Raw genomic sequence first — 24,503 nt, forward strand, 5'->3', positions numbered from 1 at the left:
ATTAATACAGCAATGTATATTATTTTGCATATAACATGTAATTAATAATTACTTAAAATATGATGTACTAGTTAGCTAGAAGGGGAGGAATTGTGGTGTATGTGCCTTTAAGAGCAATTATGGTGTATGTGCCTTTAAGAGCCCCAGGTGTGCGTAATGCCGGTAATTGCCACTTGGGCTATATAAGCCTGTGTATTGTGTATATCCTTTAGAAACCCCCCCCAGACTTGCTTAGTAAATACATATGAACCAACTCCTGTCTTCAGTGTCTTTATCTACACACGGACACTACATATTTGTTCAGCGTATTTGCCATCTCCATGTTCCCCACCACTAGTTTCCCAGTCCCATCCTCTTAAGGGACCAACGTTCACTTTAGCCACCCTTTTTCTTTTTATATAGCTGTAGAAACTCTTGCTAACTGTTTTTATATTTTTTGCTAGTTTACTTTCATAATCTATCTTCTCTTTCTTAATTAATCTTTTAGTTATTGTTTGCTGGCTTTTAACTGCTTCCCAATCTTCTATCCTCCCACTAGATTTGGCTAATTTATATGCCCTTGTTTTCAGTTACCCTGCACTATTGCTTTCTCCTTTCTCTTTGACTTTTTAAATTTCCTCTCACCCCCTGAATTCCCCCCCACCCCCACTATTTAGTTTAAAGAAGAGGTGAGAGGGGTGGAACGATGTGAGCTGCTCAAAGCAATAGAAGGTGCCAGAAGAGAAGGGTGAGATCAGTGTGGAATTGGTTGAGGCCATAGCAGTTTGGACAGGGCAGGCGTTTGACTGTAAATCCAGTTGGTGAGGTTTCAGTAAGGGGAAAGGTGTCATCAGCTGTGAGCCAAGTTTCTGCCAAGGCCATGTCAATGCATTCATCCACAATAAGGCCATGGATGGCAAGGGCCTCCTTCTCAAGTGCAGGGGCATTCTGGAGGGAGATTTGGAGAGGGGCGATGATTGTTGATCCGCTGGCAGTGCACGGGTCAGCGGTGGGATGTGAAGTGGGTTGCAAGATTAGCCCCCAGCGGGTGTGCTGGGTGGGAAGGTCGGCGAGTCAAGCCTGGAATAGTGGCAGGACAGCAGGAAGGTAGAGAAATAGTGATTGGTTGGTGTAGGATTGGACTGGGTGGTGGCAAAGAACCTGAGGAGAAATGAAAGGAGGCATGACTAGGTGACGGGAGAGAAAGTTCCAGGAGGGTAAAAGAAAAGAGAATTGAAACAAAATATGAGATGGAAGGAATGGACTTGGGTCCAGAGTGGCAGTCAAAATGCGCACATGAATGGACACGGAAGCTCAGGTTATAGTAGTGGCCTCGGTGATTAGTAGTGCACACCAATGGATCCAGTATACCTTGCACTAGTTCGCTGCACACCTTCATTCCTCTGCTCATCCATTGCTTGCAGTTGCTTATTAGTTAAATAAACAATGTTCATACCGATAATGTACAGCATCCAGCATACTACTATAATTTTGCATGTATGGGACATATGACCAGTCTAATATTCCAAATTTATGCTGAATCTATCCTACATGCCTTGTAACTGTGACTGTTCAGGTATAGTGTTATGACAAAGTGTCATCAGCCATGGTTGAAGTGCCGAGCAAATTTCTCCCAGGAAGACGGGCCTAGAATTTGGATATGGCCTGAAAACGGGTGGTGTTGTGGGGGACTACGGTCTCCCGCGTAAAGAAATAGGCAACACAGCAAGCTACAAGAAATAGGTCTTTACTCCAACTCTCACAATACAGTACTGAATTCGTGAAGCCCGCGAACCTGTGATGACTCACGGATTGGTCACCTGCTGGAACCTGATTGGTTTTCCTTCTATCAGCAGCAGGCAAGTCTGAACGTGTCTTATTCCTCTCAGCTTGCAACTGTCTTGCGGGGGGAGGGGAATACAGCAGTTAAAAGGGGATTATACAGGTTTATCTACATACACAGTGTTTCCCCAATGTGGCAACGCCACATACGCCCCCCCCAGAATCCTCGTTAACTGTAAAAGTCAGTCTCTGCGGAGGTTTGACCAAGCGGCCGTAGCGGCGGTAGTAGCCATCTGGCGTGTGAGGAGGGCTGTCTGGGAGGTCGGCCGGTTGGTTCGTCGGCTGGTCTGCCGGTGGGCTGGCTGGACGGGCTGCCGGCGAAGGTGGGGCGGCGGCCGGAAAGTAAGGTTCTGGCGTGTCTTGGTCCTCTTTTGGGTCCGCCGCCAACGCGGGAGGTCTGCCCCGCCGTGGGGGAAGAGCCGGCCGAAACGGGAAGCTGAGGTCCAGGTGCGCCGGTTTGAGGCGGTCTACTGAAATAAGGTCTGGCTTCCCGCCGACATCGATAAGAAAAGCTTTGTCCCCTGTCTCCAATACTGGGAAGGGGCCGGTGTATGGTGCCTGCAGCGGGCCTCTGTGCGCGTCCCGGCGCATGAAGACGAACTCGGCATGTCGTAAGTCTCGAGGCACGTAGGACGGCTGCGGGCCGTGTTGCGAAGTGGGCACTGGACGGAATTGCTGGGCCGCGTCCTAGTGCAGGAAAAGCTGTCTGGCGGCCGACCACGGCTCCGTTGTCAGGGGGAGGAAGTCGCCTGGTACTCTGAGCGGTTGGCCGTAGACCATCTCGGCCGCAGAGGCGCGGAGGTCCTCTTTGGGCGCGGTACGCAATCCCAGGAGAACCCAGGGTAGTTTGTCGATCCAGCTGGTGTCGACCAGGCTGGCGCGGAGGGAGGCTTTCAAAGAACGATGAAAGCGCTCGCAGAGCCCGTTGGCCTGCAGGTGGTAGGCTGTTGTCATGTGCAACTTGGTGCCGAGGCCGGCGATGATGGCATTCCACAAGTGGGAGGTGAACTGGGGACCTCTGTCCGAGGATATGTCGGTCGGCACGCCGAACCGGGCCACCCATGTCGAGACGAATGCTCGCGCAACGTCGGTCGTGGTGGTGGAGGCGAGGGGAACCACCTCGGGCCATCTGGTGGTGCGGTCGACGATCGTGAGCAGGTGTGTAAAACCGTGCGACGGCGGCAAGGGGCCTACCAGATCGACGTGGTCGAAACGCCTCTCGGGCACCGGGAAACACTCCAATGGCGCCTTGGTGTGCTGCTGGACCTTAGCACGCTGACACGGCACGCATGTGTTGGTCCAGTCTCTCACATCCAGGCCAGACGAACTTGGCGGACATAAGGTTCTGAGACGCACGCATCCCTGGATGTGAGAGGCCGTGGATGATGTCGAAAACTCGCTTGCGCCAGGCGGATGGAACGACCGGCCTAGGCGAGGGGACTGAGACGTCACACAGGAGGGTTGTGCCGGCTGCGTGGAAGTGGATGTCGGCCAGGGTGAGGCTGGTAGTTGACGTCCTGAGGGCCTGGATCTCCGCGTCGGCAGCCTGGTCTCTCGCCATGCTGGCGAAGTCGACGCCCAGGTGCACTGCGTGGAGCGAGGGTCTTGAGAGGCAGTCGGCCACCAAATTGTCCTTGCCGGCGACGTGGTGGATGTCCGTGGTGAACTCCGAGATGAAGTTGAGTTGGCACTGTTGGCGCGCGGACCAGGGTTCGGTTACTTTGGCCATGGCGAAAGTGAGCGGCTTGTGGTCCAAGAATGCGGTGAACGGTCGGCCTTCCAGAAGGAAACGGAAGTGCCGGATTGTCAGGAACAGGGCCAGGAGCTCTCTGTCGAACGTGCTGTCGGCCTGCTCGTTCTTGCGCAGCTGTCGGCTGAAAAATGCCAGTGGCTGCCACGCGCCTTCGACCCACTGTTGCTGGACGGCGCCGACGGCGTAATCCGAGGCGTCCGTGGTGAGGGCGGTCTTGGCGCCCGGGATGGGGTGGGCCAGTAGTGTGGCGTTGGCCAAGGCGCTTTTGGTCTGGTGGAAGGCTGTCGCCATCTCGCTGGACCAGGTGAGTTGCTCTTTGCCCGTTTTGCCCCTGGTGGCTTCGTAGAGGGGGTGCATGGGTGCGGCGGCCTTGGGCACGAACCGGTGATAGAAATTGACCATCCCCAAAAGTTCCTGCAGCGCCTTAACCGAGGTGGGCTGGGGAAAGTCCGCCACCGCCTGCACCTTGGAAGGTAGGGGAATGGCTCCCCTTGGCGAGATTCTGTGGCCGAGAAAGTCAATTTGGGCTGCTCCGAACTGCCATTTGGCCGGGTTGACGATTAGCCCGTGTTCGCTGAGGCGCTGGAAAAGGGAGCGCAAATGCGTGATGTGCTCGGCCTTGCTGGTACTGGCCACGAGGATATCGTCCAGATAGACGAACAGGAAGCTCAGGTCCCGTAGGACGGAGTCCATGAGCCGTTGGAAGGCCTGTGCAGCGTTCTTAAGCCCGAAGGGCATGCGCAGGAACTCGAACAGTCCGAAGGGGGCGATGACCGCCGTCTTCTGGATGTCTGCGTGGTGGACGGGGACCTGATGATGGTAGCCGCGAATCAGGTCGACCTTGGAAAAGACGGACTTTCCTGCTAGGTGTGCCGCGAAGTCTTGGATGTGCGGAATGGGGTATCTATCGGGCGTGGTGGCGTCGTTGAGCCGTCTGTAGTCGCCGCAGGGGCGCCAGCCACCGCCCGGCTTGGGCACAATGTGGAGGGGGGACGACCAAGGGCTGTTCGAGCGGCGGATGATGCCCAGTTTTTCCATCGTGGCGAATTTTTCCTTGGCCACCGCCATCTTGGCTGGGTCCAGGCGTCTGGCTCGAGCGAACACTGGTGGTCCCGTAGTGGCGATGTGGTGCTCGACCCCATGCTTGGCTGCCGCGGCTGAGAAGGTCGGTTGTGTGAGCCTCGGGAAATCTGCGAGTAGGCGGGCGTAGTCGTCATGCGCCGGGGCGGAGCAGGACCCGACGAGGGCCGGGCTGTTGCTCTGCTGGCAGGCCAGTGAAGCGAAAGTTGCTGCGTTGATCAGGCGCCTGTCGCGGACGTCGACCAGGGGTCCGTGGGCGCAAAGAAAATCGGCGCCCAGCAAAGGATGTGCCACCGAGGCCGTCACGAAATCCCACGTAAATTGCTGGCCGTTGAATCAAACCTCGGCCCGTCGCTTTCCGAAAGTAGCGATGGCTGCGCCATTTGCTGCCACGAGGGGTGGGCCGCTGCGGCCTGCCTGGATGTCGAGCTGGGAGGCAGGAATTATGCTGCATTGGGCTCCGGTGTCGCAAAGGAATCTGCGCCCTGAAAGAGAGTCGGTTATGTACAGCAGTTTACCTGCAGTGCCGATGGCCATCGTGGCGGCGGGGGTGCAGTCGAGCGGGCCTAGGCGGCGGCGCGGGGCTGGTGCGTTGGGCCGGGCGGCCATCTTGGTTTGATCGAAAGAGCAGGGTGCTCTGCAGCGTTGGGCCTTGTGGCCGAAACGCGCGTGGTAGTGGCATAGTTCGGCGTGGCGGCGCGCGCTCGGTGGTGTCGGGGAGCCTCGCGGCTGCACAGCCGAGTTGGGCGACGGCGAAAACTTTGTCCGCGGCGGCTGCCAGTTGTACGCAGTCCGTGATCGGGGACCCCGCGAGGGCAGTCTGTACCTGCTGAGGAAGCAGGCTGAGGAAAAGGGCCCAAAACAAAAAGCACTGCGGTTCAGAGCCCAGGCGCGCAAGCATCCGGCTCATCAACTGGGTCGGGGTAGAATCGCCGAGGCCTGGTAGTGAGAAGCCTGCGGGCCCTCTCCTCCTTGGACAGGCCGTAAGCCTGCAGCAAGCGACCCTTAATGGTTGAGTACTTGCCGATCTGTGGTGGGTTCCCCAGCAGGTCGAGAACTTCGGCGGTAGAGCTTGCTAGTGCTGAGACTACGTGGAGGTACCTTTCTTCATCGTCTTGAACCCTGCGAAGGGTGAATTGGGCCTCCTAGTGCGTGAACCAAGCTGGTGCTTGGTGTTCCCAGGAGGTGGGGAGCTTCAAGGACGCGGCGCCAGCCGACATCAGGCTGCTGCTGGTTGCCATCGGGTCGTTGCTGGCCTCTGTAGGGCTGCGTGAGTCGGGGGCTTCGGCCGCCGACATTCGGGGTCACCAATGTGGGGGACTACGGTCTCCCGCGTAAAGAAATAGGCAACACAGCGAGCTACAAGAAATAGGTCTTTACTCCAACTCTCTCAATACAGTACTGAATTCGTGAAGCCCGCGAACCTGTGATGACTCACGGATTGGTCACCTGCTGGAACCTGATTGGTTTTCCTTCTATCAGCAGCAGGCAAGTCTGAACGTGCCTTATTCCTCTCAGCTTGCAACTGTCTTGCGGGGGGAGGGGAATACAGCAGTTAAAAGGGGATTATACAGGTTTATCTACATAGTGTTTCCACAAGTGTCATGGCCCAGTGCGATTAAGCTGCGCCAGCTGAAACTGGTCGAGGTAACATGATTATAGTGCTGATCTCAGTGCTAAAACCACTGCTTGTTGGCTTTACTGCTCAACAAGTGGGCCAATAGCGGGTGCAACAACAACTTGTATTTATATAGCGCCTTTAACGTAGTAAAACGTCCCAGGGCACAGGAGTATTTTAAGACGACAAAAATTTGACACCGAGCCACGGAGAAATTAGGGCAGGTGACCAAAAGCTTGGTCAAAGAGGTAGGTTTTAAGGAGTGTCTTAAAGGAGGACAGAGAGGTAGTGGGGAGGAGGAAAAGGGGTGGGGTTGGGTTGTGGGGCTGAAGGAGATTACAGAGATAGGGTGGGGCGAGGCCATGGAGGGATTTGAAATCAAGGATGAGAATTCTGAAATTGAGGCATTGCTTAACTGGGAGCCAATGTAGGTCTATGAGCACAGGGGAGATGGACGAAAGGGACTTGGTGTGAGTTACAACACGGGCAGCCGGGTTTTTGATGACCTCAAGTTTGCGTAGGGTGGAATGTGGGAGGCCAGCCAGGTGTGCGTTGAAATAGTCAAGTCTAGAGGTAACAAAGGCATGGATGAGGGTGTCAGCAGCGGATGAGCTGAGGCAAGGGCGGAGATGGGCGATGTTACGGAGGTGGAAGTAGCCGGTCTTTGTTATGCTGCGGATAAGTGGTTGGAAACTCATTTCAGGGTCAAAATGACAACAAAGTTGCGAACAGTGTGGTTCAGCCTCAGACAGATGTTAGGGAGCGGGATGGAGTCAGTGGCTAGGGAACGGAGTTTGTGGCAGGGACTGAAAACAGTGGCTTCGGTCTTCCCAGTATTTGATTGGAGAAAATTTCTGTTCATCCAGAACTGTATGTCGGGACAAGCAGTCTGACAATTTAGAGACTGGAGGGGTCAAGAGAAGAGGTAGTGAGGTAGAGCTGGGTGTCGTCAGCGTACATGTGGAAACTGACGCTGTGTTTTCGGATGATGTCGCCAAGGGGCAACATGTAGATGAGAAACAGGAGGGGGCCAAGGATAGATCCTTGGGGGACACCAGAGATAACAATGTGGGAGCGGCAAGAGAAGCCACTGCAGGTGATTCTCTGGCTACGATTAGATAGGTATGAATGGAACCAGGCAAGTGCAGTCCCACCCAGCTGGGCGACGGAGAGGCGTTGGAGAAGGATGAAGTGGTCAACCGTGTCAAAGGTTGCAGACAAGAAGGACGAGGAGGAATAGTTTACCTTTGTCACAGTCACAAAGGATGTCATTTTTGACTTTGATGAGAGCAATCTAATTCCCAGTCATGTTTGGCCTAAGCTTTATTCTGTACTTAAAGGGGCGGTGCATTGATGCAACAGCACCTCATTGTCATTCCACTTGGAACTCCACTTGGAAGCAAACACTACTACAAAGTAATGGCTGAGCCTCAGCACAGGGAGAGAGCAAGAAGATTCTCAGACATTGCTATGGTGGTAGCCAAGGAGAGGAGGCAGGCTGTCCTCTTCCCGTAAGCTGGCAGGAAGCTATTGGCCCATACGTCCAGAAAGCTGTGGCGGGAGACATAATATTATGTGATGACCACCAGTGTGGTCCCCAGGTCCTCCATACAATGCTGCAAGAAGTTTAATGACCTCAAATGGCAGGTAAAGGTGAGTGAAGGCTTCAGCAAATGCCATATCTCACCATCTGCACCACACCCCCAGCACTCGCCTACCAACAATCTCTACCTATCACCACTCAGACCTCTCAATCATAGCTCCACTTCACTCTTTCAACCTTACCACTGCTGCAACACTCAAACCTACATCTTGCGCCTTGCACACATACTGACAGCTATTCAATTATGACGGGCACATTGCACCACACTCACTCACCCATTTCCCTTTCTCTTGCGGACCAAGGTGGAGTATAATCGAGTAGGCAGGCGAGGAGCAAGCTGCCATGGAAGACCTGAGCCAACTGTTGGAGCGAGTGCTGGACAGGAAGTCATGGAGGCTGTGGCAATGGGTGAGGTTGAAACCCTTGGGGACAACAGCAGTATGCTCATTCCTAATCCTTCTTCTCACATCCCATTTCCCCCTCATCCCACAATCTGTTCTCACTTACAAGTTGCTGATGCTATATGCATGCATACCTTGCTTTACCCCCTGACCCCCTTACCATAACCTGACTCTTGTGCCTTTCTGCTTTCAGATAATCAAGAACAAGTAGCAGCCCAGTCTGTCCCTGAGGCGATGGAGGCGAGCGAACGACACAGCGTCACTGCATCTGTCACTTGCAGACACCAGCTCAGAACCTGGCACTGCGTGTAATTTAGAGGGTAGTGTAGAAGCGGGATCTGCACAGGGTGAGGCACCGGGTACAAGTGGGCTGCAGCAAGGCCAGGGGGAAAGGGTAGCTCGGAGGCCAGCTCGCCGGAGGGCGAGATTGTGCACGAGTTCTGCTGCACAGGGCCATGGTGAGTACCTCGATGGGGCGGCCTTCAGAAGAAGACTAATGGGCATGCACACCGAATTGCTAAGTGCAATGGCAAGCCTGCCAGAGAGCCTCTTGGCAACGTCAAGGAGCATGAAGGAGTCCACCTCCAACATTGGCCGGAGCTTTGCACAGAGCTTGGAGCCCATGATTTCCAGGCTGGAAATGATGGAAAACTCCCACAGTCGACCCAGACATGATGCTGTGTGTGATGGGTGATGTTGCGGCTGACATTGCAGCTCAGGCGAAAGTGACCCAACATCTTAGTGCTGCAGCGGAAGCGCAGACCACTGTCCTGCAGTCTCAGACTGCGACTGCTGCCATCGTGGCTAGGTTTACCATTGTCGACCGGGATTTGCAGGGTGTCGCAGCAGGTCAGCAATCTGTCCTCCACCAGATTGCTAGGAATGCCAAGGTGCCGCCCCAGAGGGGTCGCAGTGGGTCAGTGGAGCAGAACCCTGCCAGCATTTCTATTCCCACACTACGACTCTGCCATTGCCCTTGCTGCTGCCTATAAGCCAGCCAGCCCAGACTGATTCCGCCCATGCCGAGGTGGTAGTCGACAGCCGGGCCTTCTCGGTCCAGAGCAGCCTGAGGTCCTGCAAGGCCATCTGAAGTCTCCCCCACGGAAACTTGGCAGGCTTCCACCAGCCATGCTACTGCCACTGGGGGAGCACTAGATCAGGAAAGGGCACCCGAATGACAGACACGAAGGGATAGGACAAGGGTGATCAGTTGACATAGTATGTGTGAATTGATTGTTGATAAATTTAATAATTTTGTTTGGAATCTTTGTTTTGTGGTGGCTCTCATTTCAGCTTTGTGCCCAAGAGGACGCTGAGATATTTTGAGACACATGGGGATGTGAGCAACGGGGATCTGGGGTTTCATTCACTGGAATCGGAGTCTGATGAGGCATTCAATTCAATTCAAATCATTTTATTGGCATGACAAGTTACATCTTATGTTGCCAAAGCATCGAAAAACATTCATGTTTGTACACAAAAATACAGATCTATCCATACAGTGTATAAACAGATATATCCCTGAGTCTATAAATATACTTTCATATAATTTATATATACTCTTATATTTAGTGGTTGTCCCTCTGTTTATGGCAAGCTGTAACATAGTGTGCCGCTAGTGTTACACAATTTCTCTCTTCCCCTAGTAGGTATGGGAGTTTTTGGTACGATAGCAAAATACTGCAGATGTTGGAAATCCGAAATAACAACAGAAAATGCTGGAAAAACTCAGCAAGTCAGGCAACATCCGTGGAGAGAAATTTGAGTTGACGTTTCGGGTTTGACCCTTCTTCAAAACTGGAGAGAAAAGGAACTAGATCGAAGGCAGGGCTGCGATCGGACAAAAGAATTAAAGAACCAAAAGAAGTAAAAGAGGTTAGAAGCTAGACGAGATGGTAATAGGCTGTGATTAGGTGTAAAGTGTACTGGCAGGGCAAAAGATAGCTGCCAGGTGTGAGAGAGAAACAAAAGGAAAGGGGGGGGGGGAAAGGAAAGGAGTGGAAAAATATAAGTGAAAATGAAATAGGGGCCGAGGTTATGATCTGAAATTGTTGAACTCGATATTGAGGCCGGAAGGCTGCAGACTGCCTAATCGGAAGATGAGGTGCTGTTCCTCGAGTTTACGTTGAGCTTCCGTGGAACAGTACAAGAGGCCAAGGACGGTGAGGTCCGAGTGGGAATGGAGCGGTGAATTGAAATGACAGGCGACCGGAAGCTCGGGGTCACCCTTACGGACTGAACGGAGGTGTTCCGCAAAGCGGTCACCCAATCTGCGTTTGGTCTCCCCAATGTAGAGGACCGCTGCTCACGATGCGGTCTCCTCTACATTGGGGAGACCAAACGCAGATTGGGTGACCGCTTTGCGGAACACCTCCGTTCAGTCCGTAAGGGTGACCCCGAGCTTCCGGTCGCCTGTCATTTCAATTCACCGCTCCATTCCCACTCGGACCTCACCGTCCTTGGCCTCTTGTACTGTTCCACGGAAGCTCAACGTAAACTCGAGGAACAGCACCTCATCTTCCGATTAGGCAGTCTGCAGCCTTCCGGCCTCAATATCGAGTTCAACAATTTCAGATCATAACCTCGGCCCCTATTTCATTTTCACTTATATTTTTCCACTCCTTTCCTTTCCCCCCCCCCCTTTCCTTTTGTTTCTCTCTCACACCTGGCAGCTATCTTTTGCCCTGCCAGTACACTTTACACCTAATCACAGCCTATTACCATCTCGTCTAGCTTCTAATCTCTTTTACTTCTTTTGGTTCTTTAATTCTTTTGTCCGATCGCAGCCCTGCCTTCGATCTAGTTCCTTTTCTCTCCAGTTTTGAAGAAGGGTCAAACCCGAAACGTCAACTCAAATTTCTCTCCACGGATGTTGCCTGACTTGCTGAGTTTTTCCAGCATTTTCTGTTGTTATTTGGGAGTTTTTGGTCATCATTCAAATTTTTGAATTCCGGGCATATTTTTGTGAATTTTGGGTAGAAATTCTCCCTTATGCCCTGATATTTTCTACAAGCTGTGAGGAAGTGCATCTCTGTCTCCACCACTCCCTGACTGCAGTGAGAGCATATCCTGTCCTCTCTTGGTAGCCGGGTCTGCCTGTGTCTACCTTTTTCGATCGCCAGGCGATGTTCACTAAGTCTGTACATTGTCAAGGTTTTTCTCAGTTTGCTATCCTTTACCATGGTCAGGTAATCAGCCATGTTGTATTGTCTGTTTAGGGCCAAGTAGCAATTGAGTTTGCTTTGGGTTTTTGTTGTTTCTGCCCAATATGACAGATATTTTTCCTTTTGCTTAGCGACGATTGTGTTGGGTCGAATTCTTTGTGTTACGCTGTCACTGTCCTGGGGCTGGTTATTGTTAGTAGTGTTAGTAGTTACTTCACTGAGTCCCAGGACTAGTTGACTGAGGGTATTCTTCTTTATGGTCCTCTCTTGGCATTTCAGGGCTTCGTAATGATAGCATTGGGGGTTGCTCATTTCTAGGTGTTTCCAAAATTTGGTGGTTCTTTTTTGGATAGTGATTATTAATGGATATTGGCCTAGTTCTGCCCTACATGCATTGTTTACGGTTTTCCTTTGAGTCCGGAGGATACTTTTACAGAATTCTGCATGTAGGATCTCAATTGGGTGTTTGTCCCATTTTGCAAATTCTTGTTGTGTTAGCGGTCCCCACACCTCACTGCCATAGAGTGCAATTGGTTCAATTACTGATTTGAAAATTTTGAGCCAAATGCTAATTGGGATTTCTATTTGGATTGATTTTTTAATGGCATAGAAAGCCCTTCTTGCTTTCTCGTTCAGTTCATTCACAGCCAATTTGAAATTTCCCGTAGAACTGATTTTTAAGCCCAAGTATGTGTAGTTAGTGGTTTGTTCAATTTTGGTTGTTCCTCGTGTGAAATTTATTTTGGGTCCCTGATGTCTGGATCTTTGCTGGAACACAAGGACTTTGGTTTTTTGGGGATTTATTGTCAAGGCCCAGGTCTGGCAGAATGACTCCAGCAGATCCAGGTTCTGCTGTAGACCCTCCTTAGTTGGTGACAGCAGAACCAGGTCATCTGCATAGAGGAGGACTTTAACCTTGGATTCATATAGGGTGAGACCGGGTGCTGTAGATTGTTCAAGTAGTTTTGCCAGTTCATTTATGTAAATATTAAAGTGTGTCGGTGAGATTGGCGAGCCCGGCGTCAACCCCCCGCCCGTGGGAAGTATTTTGTTTGTTTGTCTCCAATTTTAACTGCACATTTGTTGTTTGTATACATTGATTTAATTGCATCATATGTTTTTCCCCCTACCCCGCTTTCGATAAGTTTCAGGAATAAACCGTCGTGCCAGATGGAATCGAAAGCCTTCTGGAAATCTGTAAAGCATGCGTAGATTTTGCTTTTGTTTTGATGAACGTGTTTGTCAATTAGGGTCTGTAGGGTGAAGATATGATCTGATGTTCTATAGTTTGGCAGGAATCCAATTTGGCTTTTACTCAAGACATTGTGCTCCTCAAGGAAGTTTATAAGTCTTTTGTTTATGATACTACAGAATACCTTCCCCAGGTTACTGTTTACACAGATGCCTCAATAGTTATTTGGGTCGACTTTGTCCCCACTTTTGTATATGGGCGTTATGAGTCCTTCGTTCCAGACATCAGGGAAGTAACCGACACTCAGAACCAAGTTGAAGAGTTTTAGGATAGCAGGTTTCATTTTATCGTCTGTGTGTTTAATCATCTCGCTTAGTATGCCGTCTGCACCGCAAGCTTTTCCTGGTCGCAGGTCCTTGAGTTTTTCAACTAGTTCTTTTTCTGTTATTATGGAGTCTAGCGGGTTTTGGTTATCTTTTATGGCCATTTCGAGCTTTTCCAGTTTTTTGCATATTTGGTGTTGCTCTGGCCTTAGTGTGTTTTTCTGGTATAATTTTTCAAAGTGGTTTTCCCATGTGTCTCCATTTTGAATGGCCAATTCGTCATGTTTTTGTGTAATGTATCCCAGTTGTCCCAGAAACAATTGGAATCAATGGATTCCTCAATGGAGCGGAGTGTATTCTTAATATATTGCTCTTTTTTGGTTCTGAGTGTGTTTCTGTATTGTGTTAGTGTCTGACAATAAGTAAGGCGTAATTCCTCGTTTTCTGGATGTCTGTGTTTTTGGTTTGATATTTGGTTTGATATTCACGGACAGCTTGTGCCGGAGGGGGGATTTGCTGCCTGCCTCCTCCATTCCTCGTCCTCCTCCTTGCCAAACCCACAAATTTTTAGCCCACAGCCTTTCATTCATTCTTCCTTCAAACTGCTGAGGCACACTTAATTGACTGAAAAAGAAAGCATCATCATGCCCCTAGAATTATACATTGAGAAGTTGTATTTTCTTGCATGGGTCATAGATTATTTGCACACTAAAGAAAAATACTTCATATTTAATTATGCCATAGGATTAATTGGGTGTGTAAATCACTACTGAAGGAACTGTACTTCAAAGTGGCTGACCACTCAAAATATCCCTTTGGCTGTTTGCAAGGATCCTATGACACAAAAGTTGATGTCATTGGTGACCTTCACTGTCATTAGTAATGCAGATGGTTGGCAGTTCTTGCAAATTGTCTTCAATAAGATGACACACCTAAGTTACAGTCTTCCTATTGAAACTATCCATTCACTGCTCATTTCTTGTGCCCAAGTAACTGATTCATTATGGACTCTATTCTTGAGGTACTGCTTAGACCAGGACATGTCACCAATTGCCACCTCTATTCCTGCTGTACTGAAAGATGCTTGGCCGTGATTGTTATACCCATACTTTGGGGCAAAAAAAACTCCTTTCACTTCTGTCATTGCTGGTGATTCTCTAAAATCTTAGCATTTGAACTTAATATCAACAACTGGAGTTAAATTATCCCTTTTGATTATAGCTTAGTGTATCTTATTAATTTTCCCTTTTGTAAATCTATTTTTTAAAATGAGATTGCAACTATGCAGAACAGATATAGAGCATTAACAAGGAAGGAGACTGCTTCAAGTTTTAAGATGCTGTGGATAAATAGATAGAAATACATGGAAGTTACAACATGGAAATAGGCCATTTGGCCCAACTAGTTCATATCGATATTTACCCTCCAATTGAGCAAATAGTTCTGATCATATTTATTCCAGTAAATTTACCAGAAAAGACCTCCCTTCCATTTCTATATTTCATGCCAACTCCCCCTCATCGTTCTACACCACGCCATTCCACACCAATCTAGGTGTTTCATTATCTACTCTTACTCCAGAGATTTAGGGGTCCATGTGCACAGATCACTCAAATGTAGTTGTCCGGTATAAACAATAAACAAAAAGGCTAATGGGATGTTAGCTTTTATAATTAGAGGGTTAGAGTATAAAGGGGGGAAGTTTTGCTGCAGCTATACAAAGCCCTGGTTAGACCACATCGGCAGTTCTGGACACTGCACCTTGAAAGGATGTTTTGGCCTTGGAAGGAGAGCAGCGCAGATTCACCAGAATATTACCAAGTCTCCAACAATTAGATTATGAGGAGAAATTATATAAACTAGGCTTGTATTCCCTGGAATATAGAAGGTTAAGGGGTGATTTGATTGAGGTTTTTAGGATTTTAAAAGGAATTTAGGATTTTAAAAGGAATTAATAGGGTAGATAGAGAGAAATTATTTCTGCTGATGAGGGAGACATAACCTTAAAATCAGAGCCAGGCCATTCAGGAGAGAAGTTAGGAAACATTTCTTCACGCAAAGGGTGGTTGAAGTGTGGAACACTCCCACAAAGAGCAGTAGATGCTAGCTCAATTAATAATTTTAAATCTGAGATTGATAGATTTTTGCCAGACAAGGGTATAACAGGTTAAGGAGCCAAGGCAGGTGGATAGAGTGAAGATACAGATCAACCATGATCTCTTGAATGGTGGAACAGGGTCGAGGGCTGAATGGCCTACTCCTGCTTCGATGTTCTTGACCCAGAACAGATGTTAGGCTCAGTGGCGTCATGTAGTTTCCTAGAACACCCATATGCCCTATTTTAAGAATTGGTGTTTTAGATCATTTCAAACCTTGGGCACTACTCCCATTTTTAATGATTATCTGAAGATAGAGGTCAACAGTGACCAATTTTATTAAGCCAATTCTTTAACTACACTTTAGTAAAGTGCAGCTGGGCCTGATGTCTTGTCTTCGTCACCCTATCTGAAATTTTTAGTATTTCTTCAGAGTCCACAGTAATTCAGCTTTTATGTGGAGGAGACTGCTCATAGTTTCTTCTGTGTACACAGAATAATTAATTTAGTGTATTATATCTCGGTCATTTGAGTCATGCAGTTTTGGGAGTTTTCAGTTGTCCAGTTTCCTTTTTCACCTTTAGCGATGAATATATTTATAGAAATGCATGACTTTTTTTTAATGCTCCACGCTATCTTAGCCTCTAGTTTAGTTGTTCCTTAACCTCTTTCACCTTGTTTTTGTATTCATCTGGCCCACTGTACTACCTGTAGTTTTATACTGTAGGAACAATCTCTATTTTTGCTCTTATTCCCCATGTTATTTCACTGTTGATTACATTAGTCTTTGCCCATTGTTGCCTTTTTTCCCTAGTGTTATGCATCAATTCTGTACTGATATTTTTAAATATGATCCACTTTTCTTTTTTCCCCATCTGACAATGCTGTACTGTTCAGTGGATTGATTATTTGCATGAACAAGTTTGTCGTTCTGCGCATGCACACTGTATGGGGGCAGAGCCTAATCACCGTCCCGCCGCCCCCACTGGAGTCACGCATGCGCACCCGGCGCTGTGGCTGCACATGCACACTGGATGTTCCAACCATGCATGTGCCTAACTGCAGGGCTGTGCCTGAACCACGCTTCCTCACTTGCCAGCTGTTTTTCGCGTGAAGGTCAGAGGATAGGGGCGGGGGGGCAGAGACAACAGGAGGTGGGGGGGTGAGAGGACGGGGTTTGGGGAGAGAGGATTCGGAGGCTTGGGTGGGGGGGGGGGACAGGACAGGATCAGAGGCAGGGGTGGGGGAGGATGGGATCGGGTGGCGGGGGGGGGTGGGGAGAGGACAGGATCAGAGGCTGGGTGGGTGGGAGAGGACCGGGATGGGATGGGAGTTGGGGAGAAAGGACAAGATCAGAGGGGGGAGGGAGAGAGGTGGGAATCGGTGGGTGGGGAGAGGAGGGGATAGGAGGATGGGGGGAGAGGAGGGTAGTGGGGAGAGAACAGGATGGGGTGGGGGGGGAGGAGTCAGAGGATGGGGTGGGGGGAGAGGGGTCAGAGGATGGGGTGGGGGGAGAGGGGTCAGAGGATTGGGGGGAGGGTATTGGGGGGGGGAAGAGAGGACAGGACTTGGGGGGGGGGGGGTTGAGTAGCTCGTGGAGGAGGAGGTGGTGAGGAGGGTAAAGCGAAGGCGGGAGAAGCAGGGAAGGGGGCAAGAGGTGGGGAGAGGAGCTCGGCGTGGGGGGAGGGGAGGAGCTCGGGCCGGTGGTGGGGTGGGGGGAGGAAAGGAGCTCGGGCCGGTGGGGGGGGGGTGGGTGGGGGGATGGAGAGGAGCTCAGAGTGTGGGGGAGAAGGGAAGGGGCGAGAGGAGAGTCATGGGGAGGAAAAGAAGAGTGGGGAGGGTGGAAGAGGGAAGGAGAGGGGGAGAGAATGAGGAGGGGGGTGGCGAGAGAGGGGACGGGACCAGAGGGGGCCCGAAGAGGAGGAGGGGGTGGGGAAGGAAGTGGGGGACTGCAGGGATTGGGAAATGGGGGGGACTGGAGGGAGGTAGGGGAAAGAGGGGGCGGGTGGGGTGGGGGGAGGGAGGTGAAGGTCAGGAGCTCAGGCAGTGGAGATGGGCGGGGAGGTGGGTAAGAGCACAGAGAACAGTGGGGATGGGGGAAGAAAGTGATCCAGGTTTAAAGGAGTGGGAATGAGAGTGAGAACGTGATCCAGATGGGAAGACAGATCACATTCTCCTCCCTTTGTTAGACGTAGATCACGTTCTCCTCCCTTTGTTAGACGTAAATCACGTTTACCACCCCACCACCCCCCCCCCCCCCCCCCAAAACCCGAAAGTGGTCCTGAGAGAGTTATCTTGCTTTTCTAGGTGACCCTTCACATTAACAGGTAGATGCCACTGTCATGGCTGCACTGGAGCAGCTTGGCTCTGGGAGCCTGCTTGTGACGGTGACTGGATCAAGTTATGCATTGCAGAGACTTTGAAATACTCTCCAGCGTGCAGGATCAAATTACACATTCCAGAAAAACTATTGGGTGTGCTGTGTCCTCCAAGGGGACCAATCAGAAATGAAGTCCAACCCACTTAGGATGCAAATAAATACAACCACTGTTCAGTTTCTTTAGCTCACTGCCTTTCTAAAGTTGTATATTTCTATTGTGCTCATTCTCTTTTCCATCTTAAACCTAAACTGAAACTCCACCCTATTGTGGTCATGGTTGTCAAGCCATTCTCTAATTCTACTTCGCTCTATCACCTGCCTGTTACTTAATGGGGGAGATTGAATTTGATATTCTCACATATGTTCCTTGGCCAATTGTTCAATGTAACAATCCATATCGTGTCCAGGATCATATTTTCACTCACATTGCACCCTTTATAGATTTTGCTAATCTATTCCTGCTAAATTAAAACCACCCATAAAAATGGCATCTGCTCTATACATTATTTTGCTACAAAGTTCTTGGTCCAATCCCTCCTCCTGATCCCTGGTGGTCTGTAGCAGAGGCTGATCGTTGTTTCTTTCCCCTCATCTCTTTCCTTGCACAAAATTGGACGACATAGGTCCATCTCCGTTCTAATCGAGTTCTCTTTCAGATGAAAGGCTACATCCCCTCAAATAGAAGTTAGAAACAAACTAAAACTGAAGAAGTTGGCATATGGGGCCTATAGGTAGAATATAAATGAGAATAGGAGAAATTGAAAAGCGGTTGAGAGAGAAAGAGAGAAGAGGAAAGTAAGGAGAGAGAATGAGGAGAAAAGCTCAAAAAAAATTAAGAATAGTAAATTCTTAATAGTATAAGAGTAAATAGTAAGATGTTCTACAAATAGCTTAGGGAGAAGAATAAACCTGACAATTACAGGCCAGTCAGTTTGACGTTGGTGGTGAGGAAGCTTTTAGAAATGATAATCCGGGAGAAAATGAACAGCCACTTGGACAGGCATGGACTAATAAAGGAGAGCCAGCAGGGATTTGTTGAGGGCAAATTACGTTTGACTAAGTTGATTTGAGTTCTTTGGGGTAACAGAGAGGGGGTGGATGAGACAGTACATTTGATATGTATATGGACTTTCAAAAGGTGTTTAATAAAGTACCATGTATTAGGCATGTTAGCAAAATTGCCCATGGGATAAAAGGGGCAGTAGCAGCATAGATACCAAATTGGCTAAGGGATAGAAAGCAGAGTTGTAGTGAGTGGCTGTTTTTCAGACTGGATGGATTTATACAGTAGGGTTCCCCAGAGTTCAGTATTAGGAGCACTGCTGTTTTTGATGTACATTAATGACTTGGATTCAGGGTTACAGGGCACAATTTCAAAATTTGCATATGACACGGAACTTGGAAGTATAGTAAACAGTGAGGAAGATGGTAATAGACTTTAAGAAGACATAAACAAGCTGGTGGAATGGCAGATGAAATTCAACGTAGAAAACTGTGAGGTGATACATTTTGGTCGAAAGAATGAAGAGAGACAATACAAGCTAAATGTTAAAATTTTAAAGGGGGTGTAAGAACAGAGACCCGGCAGTGTTTGTGCACAAATCTTTGAAAGTGGCAGGACAGGTTAACAAAGCAGTTTTTTTTTAAAAAGCATATGGGATCCTGTGCTTTAAATAGAGGCATAGAGTTCAAAAGCCAGGAAGTTATATTATTAAACCTATATAAAGCAATAGCTCGGACCCAGCTGGAATATTGTGTCCAATTTAGGGCACCACACTTTAGGAAGGATGTGAAGACTTTGGACAGGGTATTAGAGATTTACTAGAATGCTGCCAGGGATTAGGGATACCAGTTGCATGGGTAGAATGGAGAAGCTGGGGTTGTTCTCCTTGGAGCAGAAAAGACTAAGGAGATTTGATAGAGGTGTTTAAAATCATGAAGGGTTTTGATAGAGTAAATAAGAAAAACTGTTTTCAATGGCTGAAGGGTTATCAACCCGAGGGCACAGATTTAAGGTGATTGGCAAAAGAGCCAGAGGTGACATAAACAAAACCTTTTTACGCAAGGAGTGGTTAGGATTTGGAAAGCACTACCTGATAGGGTGGTGGATACAGATTCAAAAGTAATCTTCAAAAGGGAATTTGATAAATACTTGAAGGAGAAAACATTGCAGGGATATGGCGAAAGAGCGGAGGAGCAGGACTAACTGGATTGGTCTTCGGAAAAGCCAGCGCCGACTTGATGGGCCAATTAACCTCCTATGCTGTACTGCTCTGATTCTATTGTGACTTATTTTCTTAATGGAGAATGCATGGATATTGGATCTAATTTTCAGAATTAGGTTTCAGAAAAACTATTCTGAAGCATCCTGCAGTTGAAGTAACTGTTTTCTTGGGTCATTTTAGGAATTCTTTTACCAAACTGGTCCTTCAGGAAAGTCCCCTCAGTACTTTGAAGCCAGAGTTATATTGTAACAGAAAAGTTGTAAGTTCTTATTATTTAAATAATGGCAAGCCGTAAACCCAGCCTGTACCCCATCTTCTGAAAATTCAAAAGTACAAGGAGGCAATAATTCCACATTCAAATTTCTGTTGACTGCTGCCACTGGATGGTTCACGGGCTCCAGTCGCTGTCCAGTGCTTTGCCCATGTGGCGTTTCTGCACTTCACGTGCGTTTACACACACACCTGCAGGCTATTTGCTCAGCTGAGCCTAATTTTGAATGGTAAGGGAGTCGAGGGTTATGGGGAGCGGGCAGGGAAGTGGAATTGAGGCCAAGATCAGATTAGCCATGATATTGAATGGCGGAGCAGGCTCGAGGGGCCAAATGACCTCCTACTGCTCCTACGTCTTATGTTCTTATGTAATTCTGTTTTCGGAGAGACTGCTGCCAACAAACTGGAAGCTATGCAGAAACATTTTGCGCATAAATGTCAGGTCCCAAATTTGAAAAAGTGACTTTCAGCACAACAGACGGGGTACTTGATGGCAATAAGCACACTCGGCGAGAGTACAATAAAACACACTCAATCTGACAACATCCTCGTTAAATTGTACTGGAAGTTTTAGCAATTCATTCTGATGAATTAATCACACCGCTGCCCCTCTCTCCTCGTGTTCCTTCTCTGCCCTCCCTCTCGTTTTCCCCCCCAGTCTCTTTGTCTAGCGCTGTTCTCTCTATCTCTTCACACTGTCTCTACTCTCTTTCTCAATGATCCTTGTCCTAGCCGATTAAACCCCAACACCCTGCGCCTGCATTCTATTCCCCAGCCGCGTGTTCAAACCACAACAGACAGAGGACCTGATAGCGACTAAACACACTCCATGAGAGTACAATAATACTCTCGCAAGCTGACAACATCCTAATATCACCTTCAAGTCACAGCACAGACCTCACAATACCTGAAATTTCCACCCCTCACCTTTCTCTAATCTGGCAAGTCCGGCAAGATCAAACAAAAAATACCCACTGGAACTGCGCATGCACAGCTACTTCGTGTTCATTGGCAGCAGTCGCATCCTTCTGTTTTTGCCTGAAATCTATGCATATGCACTTTTTAGCAGGAGTTACTGGAAAGCAATCGAGAGTGGGACCCTGGTTGATTTTCACCACTAGCTCACATGCACTGAGGCCTTAACATCAAATCAGATGTAGCTAGTTTCCAGTTTTTGGCATGTCTGAGACATATCCTAATCTCTAGCCTACTTGTGATGTGATCTTTTAATTCTTTGCAGTGTCTTTTCTTTGTACCTTGCTCTAATCTCCTATCTTATTGTTTGTAATGGAATTGTATTTGCATATTAATTTTTTCTAACTACTTTATTCACTATACAAGTGAAACTACTCTGGGGCTGTCTGTTAAAGAGAAATGAGGGCTGATTTCCAGTCACCAACCTCATTTCGTTTGAGAGTGAGAATCACCGGGATCTCTTTAGGTTCCATAAGTTAAATTCTTCACTCGTGATTTTTACTATTGGATGAAGGGGGCAATTCTGATGTTTCTGCAGAAGCATCAGATATCAAAAGCAGATGAGGTGCCATTAATGCTGGGAAAGTAGCATAGTGGCATTAATTTGAGACTAAAATCCTAAAGCCTTTTCTAATGACCGTATTCCATTTAAAAGAAAAGTGCCAGAATTGTTTTGATTTCCTTTTTAATTTCTGCCCTAGAGACTTTTTTGCACCACATATCCTTCCCCCAGGAATGTGGAATGGCCTCGTCTTTGATCATCCCCACAAGCATTATCAATGCTGCTAGGTATTGTAACTAGATGTGTAATTCAAACGTGAAGACTTGGACTAACAACAGAAAGTGCTGGAAACACTCAGCAGGTCAGGCAGCATTGAGGAGAGAGAAACTGAGTCAACGTTTCGGGTCGAACCCTTCGTCAGAGCTCCTACTGGACTAAATTGTTCAAGGCCCAACCAGTCCCCATCCACCACCACCCTCCTCCGCCTGGCTGAACTTGTTCTCACATTGAACAACTTCTCCTTTGACTCCACTCACTTCCTCCAAATTAAAGGTATTGCTGTGGGCACCCACATGGGCCCTAGCTATGTCTGCCTTTTCATGGGATATGTGGAACATTCTTTGTTCCAGTTCTACTCAGGTCCCCTCCCTCACCTTTTTTTTCCAGTACATTGATGACTGTATTGGTGCCGTTTCCTGCTCTCGCCCTGAACTAGATAATTTCATTCACTTTGCTTTCAATTTCCACCCTTCCCTCACCTTCACATGGTCCATCTCCGACTCTTCCCTTACTCGACTTTGTCTCCATTTCTGGGGATAGGCTATCGACCAACATCCACTATAAGCCCACTGACTCCCACAGCTACCTGGACTACACTTCCTCTCGCCCCGCTTCCTGTAAGGACTCTCTTCCATTCTTCCAGTTTCTCCGCCGCATCTGTTCTGATGATGCCACCTTCCATACTAATGCTTCTGGTATGTCTTCCTTTTTCCTCAACCGAGGATTCCCCTCTACCATGGTTGACATGGCCCTCAACCGTGTCCATTCCATTTCCCGCGCTTCTGCTCTCACCCCTGCCCCTCCCTCCCAGAACCACGATAGGGTTTCCCTTGTCCTCACCTTTCACCCCACCAGCCTCCACATTCAGCGGATCATCCTGCGCCATTTCCGCCACCTCCAGCGTGATCCCACCACCAAGCACATCTTCCCCTTCTCTCCCCCCCCCCCCCCCCCCCCCTTCAGCATTCCGAAGGGACCGCTCCCTCCACGACACCCTGGTCCACTCCTCTATCACCCCCAACACCCCTTCTCCTTTATCCGGCAGCTTCCCATGCAAGCGCAGGAGATGCAACACCTGCCCTTTTACCTCCTCCCTTCCCACCGTCCAGGGCCCCAAACACTCCTTGCAGGTGAAACAGCGATTTACTTGTACTTCTTGCAATTTGGTATACTGTATTCGCTGCTCAAGATGCGGTCTCCTCTACATTGGGGAGACCAAACGCAGATTGGGTGACCACTTTGTGGAACACCTCCGTTCAGTCCGTAAGCGGGACCCCGAGCTTCCGCTTGCCTGTCACTTTAATTCTCCCCTCCACTCCCACTCTGATCTCTCCGTCCTCGGCCTCTTGCACTGTTCCAACGTAAGCTCGAGGAATAGCACCTCATCTTTCTATTCGGCACTTTACAGCCTTCTGGACTTAACATTGAGTTCAGACTATAAATTGGCCCCTGTATATTTCTATATTTTTTTTTTAAATGTCTCTCGTTTCCTCACATGGCAGCTGTTAATGTTGCTGCCATGATCATTCACACATCATTTAGAGCCATCTTTTATTTCTTAACTTGTCCCATTACCTCCTTTTGCCTTGCACAATCATCCCTTTTGTCAGTCAATCTCTCCTGCCTTCCAGCCTGTCACAGACCTTCCCTTTGTTCTTTCCTCCCCTCCTCCCTGCCCCTGCTTAAATATCTGTCTTCCCTAACCTTTTCCAGTTCTGCCAACGGGGCCGAAACATTGACTGTTTCTCTCTCCTCAATGCTGTCTGACCTGCTGAGTGTTTCCAGCGCTTTCTGTTATTTCAGATTTCCAGCATCTGCAGTATTTTGCTATTGTAGTAGTGAAGACTTGGACATTGTTTTTCAACTCTGCTCCCCCTTCCCCAAGGTGGTCACTTGTCGTACTTAGCAATCTATCTAATGCCTGGCACTGGTTAAACTTGTCCTACTGAGATAATTTGGTATGAGTTGTGAGCAGCCTTGGGAACTGAGTTCATGGCCTATTACTGTAGTTTGGAGGTAACCACCTCTTCTACTGGACTAAGTTGTTTAAAGTTTATTATATGTTTTTGTTAATTAAATCTCGCCACTGGAAAGGCGTTTTGATAAAAAAATGTAGAGCCTTTAATGAAGCATGTCTATTGGCTAGCCTTTGAAAAGTATTATTTGTTTGGACAGAGCTTCTTTCCAGAGCAGATGGTGGCTTGTTGCCAGGAGTTAAATGGAAGTAACCCACATTCGCAGCTCTTGCAGGTAAGAGGATTATATTTTTGTGCATGTTGCACAAACTGTTTTTGTGAGTATGGAATTGTGTTTTTTTGATTGGTAACCAAGGGCAAGGTATACATTGCAGGCAACAGTAAGGTTGAAAGAAATTGAGGTAAATCAAGAGGCAGTGATTAGATGACAGCAGTATTGGGTTTTAAAAGCCTGAAGAATTTAGGAGGAAGGCAAGACTGGGGGAAGTATTGCACAGTTGTAAGGCTCAGAGAAACAATGAGATAGAGCAGGAGTTTGTGTAAAGACTTGATTTCTCAGACAGTGAAGATTTAGGGGCAAGAATGGGTAGATTGATTTTTAAAGAATTAGAAGGAACATGACAAATTTCAGACAAGCGCCATCCATAGTCTCCATAAAATAAAATAAAGAAAAACTTAGAAGAAAAGAGAGTGACGTTAGAGGCTACAGGGACTGCAGTCCAGACAAAAGTATCCTGTACAAGAGGTTTATAAGTAGAGTCTCTCCGATATAGAGATATAAGAACAGGATTAGATAATTTAGTCCACTGAGCCTGCTTGTGTTGCCATGGCAGCCCTTTTTTTTA

The 24,503-nt window shown here is 48.3% G+C and overlaps 1 protein-coding gene across 7 annotated transcripts in view; it reads left to right on the top strand.

The window, feature by feature from the left end:
- Positions 1 to 24,503, top strand: part of grb10b (growth factor receptor-bound protein 10b) — a 267,318-nt gene that overhangs the window by 196,925 nt on the left and 45,890 nt on the right. For all 7 annotated transcript variants that reach the window (XM_085988113.1, XM_085988111.1, XM_085988114.1 and 4 more), the window contains one exon: positions 23,858 to 23,932. In XM_085988113.1, the coding sequence (XP_085844239.1) occupies positions 23,858 to 23,932 (75 nt within the window). The remainder of the gene's footprint in view (positions 1 to 23,857; positions 23,933 to 24,503) is intronic.

This window comes from Somniosus microcephalus, chromosome 5, assembly GCF_052327205.1.
Source record: "Somniosus microcephalus isolate GS21.2 chromosome 5, FLI_Smic_1.0, whole genome shotgun sequence".
Taxonomy (NCBI): domain Eukaryota; kingdom Metazoa; phylum Chordata; class Chondrichthyes; order Squaliformes; family Somniosidae; genus Somniosus; species Somniosus microcephalus.